General features: G+C 39.1%; 1 protein-coding gene across 2 annotated transcripts in view; it reads left to right on the top strand.

Annotated features, from left to right (window-relative positions):
* MYO5C (myosin VC) overlaps positions 1-11150 on the top strand; it is a 99245-nt gene extending 88095 nt beyond the window's left edge. For both annotated transcript variants that reach the window (XM_004483495.5, XM_012521600.3), the window contains 5 exons: positions 2503-2653; positions 3281-3563; positions 7819-7993; positions 8501-8581; positions 9788-11150. In XM_004483495.5, coding sequence (XP_004483552.2) covers positions 2503-2653; positions 3281-3563; positions 7819-7993; positions 8501-8581; positions 9788-9940 — 843 coding nt within the window. In that variant the 3' untranslated portion in view covers positions 9941-11150. The remainder of the gene's footprint in view (positions 1-2502; positions 2654-3280; positions 3564-7818; positions 7994-8500; positions 8582-9787) is intronic.
* Positions 11151-12389: the final 1239 nt, after the last annotated feature.

The following is a 12389-nucleotide window of genomic DNA, read 5'->3' as shown; positions in this document are numbered from 1 at the left end:
AAAAGCACAAATATTGTATGATTGCACTATTATGAACTAATTATATTGTGTAAACTTATGAGGTTACCAGAAAATTCAAATGAATTTAGGTTACCAGAATATAGGTTATCAGAAAATTCAAATGAAGATAGAGAATGGAAAGCTGAGGTTTAATCTGTGCAAAATTGGTACAAATGTTGTTCGTTTATCTTTGGAAATGAATAGAAATGGTGAAAGCACATTATAGCAGGGTTCTCCACCCCCAAGATGGCTCCCTCATCTGTTTGCTCACTGTTTTTGCTCGTTGGTTTTTTTTTTTTGCTTGTTGTTTGTGTTTATTGTCTGTTCGTTGGTTTTTGTTTTTTGGTGTTTTTTTTTTTTTTTTCTCTCATTGTCTGTTTTTTCTTTAGGAGGCACCAGAAACCAAACCTGGGACCTCCCGTGTGGGAGGCAAGTGTTCAACTGCTTGAGCCACATCTGGTCCTTGCTCATTTTTTTTTTGCTTCTTGTTTGCTCGTTGTTGTCTTGCTCGTTGTTTTTTTTGTTGTCTGCTTATGTGGTTTTTTTTTCCTTGTTGTCTGCTCGTTGTTTTTGCTCATTGTCTGCTTGTTGTTTCTGCTTGATGTCTGCTTGTCTTCTTTAGGAGGCAATGGAAACCGAACCCAGGGCATTCCATGTGAGAGGTAGGCCCCCAACTGCTTGAGCCTTATGCACTCCCCACATCATAGTGTTTTAACTACCAGTGCTCTAATATATGGGTATGATAGTTGTTGAAAGGGAAAGTCTAAAGTCCTATATATTACTAGAAGGAAAACTCAAAAATGTAACATGGGACTGTAGAGCATTGTGAAATGTCATGTGAAATATAAGTGTGGGTAATATTGAATATATAAAATGGTTTTTCATTGAAACAGAAGAAATTTATGTTAATATTACAAGATGTTAATATCAGGCAAAAATATAACAAAAGCAAACTAAGGGCAGTAGTGTATGATAATATATTAATAATCTTCCAATTTGGTTAAAAAAAAAAAAAGGAAATATACTAAGTGAAAGAAACTAGACAAAAGGTCCTACATATTTATAGAAAAAATAGATAAAAATAAATTAGAGAGACAGAAATAAATCAGCAGCCAGGTATGGCTGGGGAAGGATAGAGAGATTGGGAAGTGATTATTAAGGGGTTCACTTTTGGTTTGTTTTTTTGTGTATTATTTTTATTGGAGTAATGAAAATGCTTTAATATTGATTGGATGATGAATGCACAACTCTGATTATACAAAATACCACTGATTGTACACTTTGGATGGATTGTATGCTTTATGAGTATGTATCAATAAAATTTATTTTTTGAAAAAAAGTAATCTTAACCATACTATAGAACAAAAGGAGAAATAAGTAAAGAAAAAACAAACTCTGCCTAAAAGGAAAACCAAATAGAAAATTTAACAATCAAACAAAAGCCAGACCTGTATGTTTAAAACAAACTGGCATCTGTGAGACATCAATGTAAGGGAATATTATTCAACACCATTTATTTATGGACCATTTCTATCCCCTTCAGCCATGTCTGGAATATTCATTTCCCTATCTGAATGTTTCTCATTTATTATAGTTTTTATTTCTAAAATATCTCTGATTCTTTTCTACCTCTACCTCTTATCACAATGTCCTAATCTTAAATTTTCTTTTTCTTCTTTTATCTCTTTGAACATTTTAAGCATATAGATTTTGAAACTGTTCAGATTGGTTTTTACCCTGTAGAAAGTCTAAAGTTGTGAAATGTCATTTGCTGCATTTATTGACCTCTTAGAGCAGTTTTTTTCCTTGGATGCTTTGCAATTTTTTACTATGAGCTTCCATGGGTGTGGTTTTCCAGTGTAGACTATAGGCCCCAGGGACACCTATATGTAGGGTTGTGGAGTGCAGTGATTTAAAACAAACAAAAAACTGGTTAGTATGGCAAACTGAGCTTGTATAGAAAATCACTGCTATTTTTCTTATATAAAATAAATGCTACCCCAAACATAAAGAACCCATTTGAAACAAATGAGACACTTAGTAAATTTTGAGATGGGAAGTGGATGTGGCTCAAGCAGTTGGGTGCCCACCTACCACAGGTCCCGGGTTCAGTTCCCAGTGCCTCCTAAAGAAGATGAGCAAGACAGTGAGCCTGCATGGTGTGCTGATACAACAAGATGAGGCAATGAGATGACGTAATGAGATGATGAGGAAACATAATGTGAGACATAAGCAGAAAGCAGAGGTAGCTCAAGCCTCCCTCGTGGCAGGTCCCAGCTTTTGTTCCCAGTGCCTCCAAAAAAAGAAGACAAGCAGACACAGAGAGCACACAACGAGCAGACAGCAAGTACAAACAATGAGGTGGGGTGGGAAATAATTCTTTAAAAAAATTTTTAAGGTACAGGGATTATAATATAAGTTGACGTCATTAGTATGGAATGTATTTCAATTTCCTACATGTCTGTATTATGCTAACATTTGTATGCTCCAAACTACTTTCAGGAATTCATGAAGCATAACAGTCCACATCAGAATAAGAATTGCTTGAACAATTTTGACCTCTCAGAATACAGACAGATTCTTAGTGATGTGGCCATACGGATATATCATCAGTTCATTATTGTAATGGAAAATAACATTCAACCAATAATAGGTAAGAAAGGAACTGATGACCAAAAAATATTTGTAGTAACATTTGAGACATTAAAAAAAAATCTGGTGTATAAAATGTGTGATTACAAATAACAGTTTAAAAACCAAGACAATTTAATTATGTCTGTTTACCTTTTAATTGTTTGATGACTTAAAATGATTCCACAAATAATAGTACATTGTTGATAGTTTTTTTTCTATAAGGGTGATTTATTCTGAAAGGAAAACTTGGGAGAATTGTGACTTCTAATGGGGCTATTCCTGGGGCATAATCAAATATTCTTGAAATCCTACAGTCCCACTCAAACTCTTAGTACTTTCCACAGTTCTCTGAAATGTAAATACCTTACGTTTTAATGGTTCCAGACCATGAGTTATAATGATAATCTGCCCTCTTCTCATGAAGTCGCAAGAAGTGTCCTAACCCCGGAAGGTGGGTCGCTGCCCTGCTATAGACAGCTGCTCACCTCCTTGATTCTTTTGTTTTCTCTATCACAACTACATCCACTAACTGTTGCAGAAAACGTCCCATCTTCTGAAGCACATATTAGAGCTTAGAGCAGTAGAAAATGTTTTCTGGGTGTCCCTGTGTGCGTGCAAGAAGAGTTTTCTTTCTTTTTTCCTGTAGTACCAGGCGTGCTGGAGTATGAGAGTCTGCAGGGCATTTCTGGCCTGAAGCCCACAGGCTTCCGGAAGCGGTCATCCAGCATAGACGACACGGACGCCTACACAATGACGTCCGTCCTGCAGCAGCTGAGCTACTTCTACAGCACCATGTGCCAGAACGGCCTGGACCCCGAACTAGTGCGGCAGGCAGTGAAGCAGCTCTTCTTCTTAATCGGGGCAGTCACCCTGAATAGCCTCTTCCTGCGCAAGGACATGTGTTCTTGCAGAAAGGGGATGCAGATAAGGTAAAGCCTGTAAGCAGCTGCTTAGCAGTAAGAGACTGGCCAGACGGAATGCTCTCAAAGCCTGAGGCCATGCACTCTTGGCCCTTCCCACCTGCAGTGTCAGACTCCTGCACGCTGTGCTGTTGCTCGGGTCCTGAGCAGGATGGCTCCTAGAACCTTCGGGCATATTGGCCATCTGCTGCCCGGCCCCGACTCCCATCACTCGACACCATGCTATCCTTGAGGCTTTGTCTACTGGTTTTAACTGAGAACTAATAAATATGCACTTCACATTCTGGCCCTCTGTGGGTATCATACATTCAGGCATTTTTTGGACAGCCTTCTGTGTGAATAGCACTGTCTGGTAGACCACAAAGGAAACAAAGGAAAAGACAGCGTGATCCCTGCCATTGAGGAGCTCCAAATGCCAAATAACAATTCAGGGCAACTGTGATTAGGCCACAAAAGAATAATGTGGGAAATGCTTTAGAGGAGGGAGATTATTGTAGACAGGAAAGTTGGGGAACCCAGAAAGATGTGCATTAAGTAATAAAAGGGAGAAGAGAATTCCAGGTAAGGGAAATGAGATGGGTAAAGACAGAGTAAAGAAACTGAGTGAGAGAATGCCTGCTGAGGTAACTGTGAATAATGCCATGTGGACTAAGCAGGAGTATATTGTGGGAGTAGCAAGACCATGATGTAGAAAGGTAGGTTGGGAGGGTCTGAAATGCCAGGCAATGGCATTTGGGGTTCATCCTGAAGACATGGAATCCACAGTGTTGAGTTGTGTCAACTTCTCTTTCTTTATCTCTAAACTAAGTCAACACTGACCCTGAGCTATTTGAGTTAACACTCATAATAGGGAGTGTATATTTAAGACTTTTATAATATGCGCAGGCACTTAATGCCAATATGTGTTATCAGAACTTGGGGTAATGGTGGTGATGATGATGATGTAGGGCTGAATGACAAATATCTTATGCCAAGATATAAATGTAAGATAACCATTATACCTCTTTTGCATTAGTAAAACTAGTTGTTGGACATGGCCTCAAACCAGGCTGGCTGATTCCCATGACACCAGGTTGTGGTTTTCAGAAGGGGCATTCAGCCTTTGCAGATCTTTCTCTCTTCACTGAAAACAGAGAAGCGTTCTATTTATTGTACAATCTGTGAGCAGATGCCCTATGGCCCACTGAGCTAGGTTTCAGCCCTAGGCTTCTGCTGGGTCATCACCACTGTTGCCACCACAGGATTGTTTGAGGGCTAGAGCATGAGGGAAGGGACAAAGAAAGAGAAAGAAGAGGGAGAGAAACAAGAAAATGAGGAATTTCCACACTCTGTCTGAGAGTATAGAGACCACTTCAATATTTTAATATATTATTCTGGGATTTAGTCCCTGAGCTATCTGTTCCTTAAGTTTGTATCCAGATAGTGATATGACAGAGATTTCCTTGAGTGCCAGGAAATCTAATAAACAAGCAAATGCAAAAAAATACCTTACTGTCTGCTAATTGGCTCTGTTTGCCAGTGCCCTCCTTCAGAGTTTAATCCCCCTATCAAGATCAGCCCAAGGCCAAAGTACAGGGCGTCATCCTCTTTTCTGAATCTGTATCCTGGGCTTACACTTGTGGCCTTAAGGATGCCCACATTTACAGGAATCTGAATGCCCCTTCTATTTACTATGAAAAAGCCTCCCTTACCCCACCACCACCCCCAGGTGTTAGATTGTGTAAGAGAAAATAATAGAGCCAATAATCCTTTGCCCCAGGCCATTTTTATTTATTTGTCTATTTCTTTTTTTCTTTTTCTTTTTTGTGCTCATATGGGGGTTTATTTATACCTATTTTCCTCTTTTTTTTTTAATTAAAGAAATTGTGCGTTTATAAAACAACCCTGCATAACATACAGGATTCCTTTACAGCCAATACCACCAACATCTTCCATTGTTGTGAAACATTTGTCACAAATGATGAAAGAACATCATCAAAATACTATTGCTAGGGAACGGGTATAGTTCAGTGGTTGAGCACATGTGTAAGGTCCTGGGTTCAATCCCCAGTACCTCCAAAAAGAAAAAAAATATTGCTAACTAGAGTCCATAGATTACATTTGGTGTATTTTTCCTATAAACCACCCTAATGTTACCTCATCTATTAGTTTTGTGTAGTTGTTAGAGTAGATGAGAGAACATTCTCCTATTTGTGCTGTTAAACACAGTCCATCATCCACCGTGGAGCTCATTGTGTTATAATTGTTTCTTACACTGCTTTAGTTGTCTACAAGCAGTTTCTGCCTGCAGGGCAAGTTTTGGCAGGCAAGCCAGAGGTGAGTGTCCTGTTCAGTCTTTCAAGTTACCACTCAATAGATTGGAACCAACATGCATGTACTCCGTATCCAAATAGGGGTTACTCTGCTCCCCCTGGAAGAGACCCACAGTGAGAACACAGGCTGGCACCACACCATCCTGGAGAGGGGGTGGAGGGGGACTGGCAAGGTTGCTAAGCTTCTACCAGTTTTACGTTGCATTTTCTTGATTTGGGACTTTCCCAGTTACTGCCACCCTTTAATTGTTTTCTGGAGTTTTGAGGAAGATGGCTTTGCCAGCTTTTGCTAGTTATTCAAGGATTCTGTGGAAGTATGGAACCCTAGAGCATCTTATGCTACCATCTTGCTCAACTGGATGTCCAGCTCCTCTACAGATCTTTGAATGGAAGAATTAACACGCTCATTGTTCAGATTTAGAAAGGACCATGGCAGGATAGAATAGGATACATTATATGGGGTGAGATGGGAGGCCTGTTAAGAACCTAGTGCAATAAAAACTAGATTAATAAGAACATAAACTAGTAGAGTAAAAGTGAGGATACAAAGCATGGAGGAGAATCAGTGCACAAGATGCTATCTCACTCATTACATCTCTGTGGGATACATTAATTCAGCACTGCTGCCCCAGTGTTACAACAGAGTGAAGACCCACGTGGGGCACTGCTAGTGTGGAAGGTCAGAGCCGGAACTGTCCTTAGAGATCACCTGGTTCAACACTCATTTTTAAAGCAGTCTTATTGATATATAATTCACATACCATAAGGTTTTCCCATTTAAAGTGTACAGTTCAGTGGTTTTTAGTATATTCACAGAGTTGTATAACCATCATCATAAACTAATTTTGAACATTTTCATTACTCTAACAAGAAACCTTGTACTTGTCAGCAGTCCACTCTTCACCCTCCACACACACCCCTCTCCCCACCCCCCAGCCCCAGGCAACCACGAATCTGCTTAATTCTCTATGGATTTGCCTATTCTAGATATTTCATTTAAATGGAATCATAAAATATATTTTCTTCTGTGATTGGCTCCTTTTACTTAGCATAATATTTTCAAAGAACCATGTTGTAGCATGTAACAGTACCTCATTCCTTTTTATTGTCGAATAATTATTCCATTGTGTGAATATACTATAATTTACTTATCCCCTCATCAGTTGATGGAAATTTGGGTTGTTTGCACTTTGGGGTTATTATAAATAGTGCTGCTATGAACATACAAGTTTTGGTGTAGACATGTGTTTTCATTTCTCTTGGGTATACATCTAGGAGTGGGTTGTCGGGTTAGTATGGTAACTTTGGTTAACATTTTGAGAAACTACCAGTGTTTTCCAAAGCAGGTGTACCATTTTACAGTCCTACTAAGAAAGTATGAGGGTTCTCAACACTCTCATTTTATACACAGAAATCAAGGCCCAGAGTGGTTGAGTAACTTTCCAAATTCACACAGTGGATTGGTGATATTTGGGGACTAAAAAAATCCTTGCCTCCTAACACATAAATCTATGATAATTAGTGACAGAAACAAGAATAAAAGCCCTAGTCTACTAAAAGAAAACCATCTACAAGTTGAAAATATTCTGCCAATGCAGGAAAAAAATCAACTTTTTATACCTATGTAAATCTTTTTTTTCAAATATCACTATGGCGACTTTTATTTTAAATGCCTTTTCAAAATTCCACTTTGTAAATTATTGCTATCACTGTTCTTTACTCAGATTTTCAACGAAGTCTTGATCTGTTAAGAAATCTAACCCTAGACCATGATCTTTAGAACCAAAGAACACAAGAATTGATCACCTTGACCAATGTCCTCATGTTACAAATGAGGAAACTGAGGCGCACTGCCCAACTATGGTCCTAAGGCTCTCAGTGAGCTCTGGGTGATTCAGCAGTATTCTAAACGGATGATCTGCTATTCTCTGCTTCTTTGGCTCTCATTATAGGTGCAACATCAGCTACCTAGAAGAATGGCTTAAAGATAAGAATTTGCAACACAGCTTAGCCAAAGAAACTCTGGAACCACTCTCTCAGGCAGCCTGGTTGCTTCAGGTCAAGAAGACCACAGACAGCGATGCCAAGGAGATCTTCGAACGCTGTACCTCACTGTCTGCTGTGCAGGTGACCAGGCTTGCTTAGTGTCTCCCTGACTCTTCCCCCACAGATCAGTGTAGTTTGCATTGACTTTCCTGACTTAGCCAGCTGTGGGGTGCACCTGACTCTTATGGGGAACATACTCATTTCCCATAGCTTAGCCTTTTATCCTAAAGAGCATTTATTAAATACTCACTCTAGATCTCAAAAACCCAAAAATGTATATGACACATTAGGGAAAGCTCCCTAAACTCACTAGTGTGTGTGTATGGGGGAGGATTGGAAAGAATGAATTCTCTTACTGCGATCTGATTATGTATTATGTCTTTGCTTCCTTCTATCCTCCTCACCTCACCTTGATTTTTCTTTTCTTTTAGATAGATAGCAGTTGGTCCCTAGAATCAAGTTAAAGGATAAAATAACTAGCTGTGCTTCCCAATGGTTCCCAATGATTCCCAAACCACTGGAATCATTATTTCATGGACAGAGTTTTTCTTTTTCATGGGCTAACACCATGTAATTTATTGTTTGCAGATCATAAAGATCCTTAACTCATACACGCCTATAGATGACTTTGAGAAAAGAGTGACTCCATCCTTTGTTCGCAAAGTGCAGGTAAGAGCTTAAGGATGTGTCTTTCAATTTTAACTCCTAAGTATGATATAAGAAAGTGATAATTAATTAACATTATAGGAATCTGGGGTTAAAGTACATTTACAAAACATGCAAATGAAAAGCACCCAGCTCAAAGGCAGCAGGAATTGTCCTTATGAGAGTCCCTGGTTTTCAGAATGCATTTTAGTCCTGGTAGGGAGGGAATGGACACACCAAAACCTTGGCTCACAGGTTATGATCCTTCAGCATATCTTCTTTCTTTCGGGTCTTCAAGTCCTCTGAAAGTAGGCTGAGGCTGAGTGGAAACAGAAAGACATGTTTGCCCATTTTCTTATTTTAATTCCTAAGTCTCTGCCATTGAACTAGGCAGCAGTTCTCAAAATAACTTTCAGTGATCTCTCGGGGTCCTTGAGATCCTTTCAGGGGGTCTGCAAAGTCTTCCTTTTTTCAAATAACTACCTGTGAGAGGCTATATTTTTTTCTGTTCTTCAATAAAAATAAGCACGTCACAGATTGAATACAGAAGCAGATTGAGACTCCACCTCTCTTAAATTAAGCCTGACATTAAAGAGAGTTACAAGAATATAAACAGTGCCACTTTTCTCACTACTTTTTGTTGTTGTTTTGGAAAATCCAAATATGAAATATGAAAACATGTATTAATATGTATTGGATTTATTACTGCTATTTTTAATGAATTAATGAATAGATTTTAAAAAATATTGTTTTAATTACTCTTATGCTAAATACAAATAGTTATACCCACATAAACAAAAGTTATTTGGTATTCTCAGTATTTTCAAGAGCATAAAAGGTCCTAAGGCCTAAATGTTTGTGAACCACTGAACTAAGAAAGAGAGCTGAGTTCAATAAAATTTAATATTTGAGATCTACTCATGTTTGGGCTTAGAATTATGCCATGAGAATAGGTAAGAATGGAAAACAGATTTACAATCAATCGATCCTGTGTGAAAATAGCTTCAAAGTGAAGCAGAGCAAGTAAGTATTCATGAGAGCTGGATAGCTCCTTCGCTTTGGAACTATGCTGTTCACAAAGTGGTGTATGTCCTCTCACTTGATTTTGAAAGTTTTTTCAGTGGAGACAGAGTTATTGTGAGTGTGGTCCTTACTCCTGACTTGCAGACTTAGCTGTAAAGAAGAATGCATTGGTTTCCTTATCCATTTTCCCTTTGGTTCTAATTTCAGGCTCTCCTAAATAGCCGGGAGGATTCATCACAGCTGATGTTGGATACCAACTATCTCTTTCAAGTCACATTTCCTTTTACCCCCTCTCCACATGCTCTGGAAATGATCCAGATCCCTAGCAGTTTCAAGCTAGGCTTTCTCACTAGACTATAGCAGAAAAAAAGGAAGTAAATGCATGTTTCTCACAAAAGCTAAATGAAGGTAAAAAATGAGGGGGTGTGCTTTATTAATTGGAACTGGAAATGCTTTGGAACGTGATTTAAGGACACAGAGTCCTCCCAGCAGGCATATTCATTGTGTTTCTTGCCAGTGACATGGTCTCTCATTCATGGTGGTGGGGCTGCCGCTCTAATTTTATAGGAATTAACACAGGCCACCTGTAGTTGCAAAGGCCATGTCAAGAGTTGGAATCTCAGCTGGCTTTTATTGGAATTCCTGGAAGGCTCCTATTTTCTTCCAGGTGCTTCTTTGTTCAAATATATGTTATGATAGGTCTCCGCCAGAAGGAAACAAAAGACAAGGATGCCACACCTCCAGTTTCCTGAGCATGCCCAGATACATTTATGTAGCCAGACTGCGTTCCAGGGCTGGGTCTTCCAGGGTATAATCCCATTTGGTCACTATGGCCCACCAAAAGTCTGCTTGCTTCCTTGTTGCTGAGAGGGGGGATCCACGGCTCTTTATACTAAAAATGATCCTGCATAAAAATATTTATTTCAGACCCCTCTAATTTTTAAAGGAAATATCAGATATCTCAATCTGAAATCAATCATATAAAGTATTTTATATATGTGCCTATTTAAAATTAATATATATTAAAGTTTAATTGCCATAACTGCCATCTTCTCCACTGAAAGAACATTTCTTTCATTTTTACCTGCTAATGTATTTACCATAATTTTTCATTGTTTAATATCTTTCATAAAATAACTTTTTAAAAACTAAGCTTAAAAAGGTAACTAAATGCTTTTCTCTATCTAAGCAGCTTTGTAATGTACTTATGTTAAATTTTTTCATAAAAATAACGAAATAATTATATTAGTTCCCCCTTTTGAGAAACCTGTGCTTCCCAGGTTTTACGGGAACTGGCTATTCCTTGTGCTCCCCCACCCAAACCTCCTCATTCCTTTCTTTTAGAGCATAAAACATTTGACAAGCCCTCCAATGTGGATCCATTGCTTATCTGCACCACCCCAAGCATCCCAGACACCCCTTCTGACAGTCACAGGCAATAGTGGTAATATTGTAATACAAACCTGTATCTTAGGAGTGGAAATTATAGAAATGATTATAGAGCAGCATCACCCCACAAATGTGTAATAATATGTTTTCATATTATAAATAAATGATTTCATTCACTTCATTTGAATGCATTTTATATGAAAAAATTAATAGTAGAACTTTGTAATATTTTAATCAATAAATAGATTACCAAAAGTATTGGGTTAGATTCTTTTAGTTGTTAGGTGATTGCATTTCTCAAGTGCAGAAGTTTTATGCCTTTCTTTAAAGGTCATCCTTACAGATGCTAAAATCATTATAGATTGCTAACATCTCATAAAAAGTATATAGAGCTTATTAGAGAGGAAGTAAATATGTCATAGGTCTTGGTTCAGACTATCTCTGAGCCACCAAACTGCATCAGAATGGAGGGGAAGGATTGTGGAAAGATGGCAGAGTAGGAAGCTCCAGGAATCAGTCCCTCCACCAGAACAACTATTAAACAGGCAGGAATCATTTTAATCAGCTATTTTGAAACTCTGAGTCTAATAGAGCATCCAGGGAACAGTGGAGGAAAAGCTGATAAATCATGGTAAATACCCGTGAATTGCACTCTTTGGGCAGTGGCTGTCATTAGTCATCCCCCAGCCTGGCAGCAGGCAGTAGTGAAGTATTCAACTCTGGTTCCTGGTGCAGCTTGCTAATGCCAGGGAGGGATATAAAAACTTAGTTCCCCAAGATCCCAGTGTACAGTCAGACTTTTGATTAGCTACATCAGATCACTGAGGACCCAACTCTGAGGGTGGCCATTGTTCTAAACCACTCTGGGCAAAAATAGTAGAGAAGACTTAAATATAGTATCCTTTCTCAAAACTACAGAAAACAGTTAAAGGGCTGCACTCACCGGGCACATATTGCATTAAGAAAATGCAGGGAAATGGATGTGGGTCAACCAGTTGGGTTGTCATCTACCATATAGCGTGTCCAGGGTTTGATGCCCAGGACCTCCTGGTGAGGACAAGCTGACCATGCAGTGAGCTGGCCACACGGAGTGCCAGCTGACATGGGGATGCCACCCCGCGCAGGACTGCCAGCCAATACGGACAGCTGGTGCAGCAAGATGAAGCAACAAGAGACACAGAGGAGAGAAAATAAGAAGACATAGCAGAACAGGGAGTTGAGGTGGCACAAGAGAGTAATCGCCTCTCTCCCACCCTGGAAGGTCCCAAAATCAGTTCCTGAAGCTGCCTAATGAGAATACAAGCAGACACAGAAGAATACACAGCAAATGGACACAGAGAACAGACAATGGGGGGAATGAGGGACGGGAGAGAAATAAATAAAATAAATCTTAAAAAAAAAAATGCAGCTACAAAGAGCC

Source organism: Dasypus novemcinctus, chromosome 3, assembly GCF_030445035.2.
Source record: "Dasypus novemcinctus isolate mDasNov1 chromosome 3, mDasNov1.1.hap2, whole genome shotgun sequence".
NCBI classification, from domain to species: Eukaryota; Metazoa; Chordata; class Mammalia; order Cingulata; family Dasypodidae; genus Dasypus; species Dasypus novemcinctus.
This window is presented reverse-complemented; position numbering and strand designations above follow the sequence as displayed.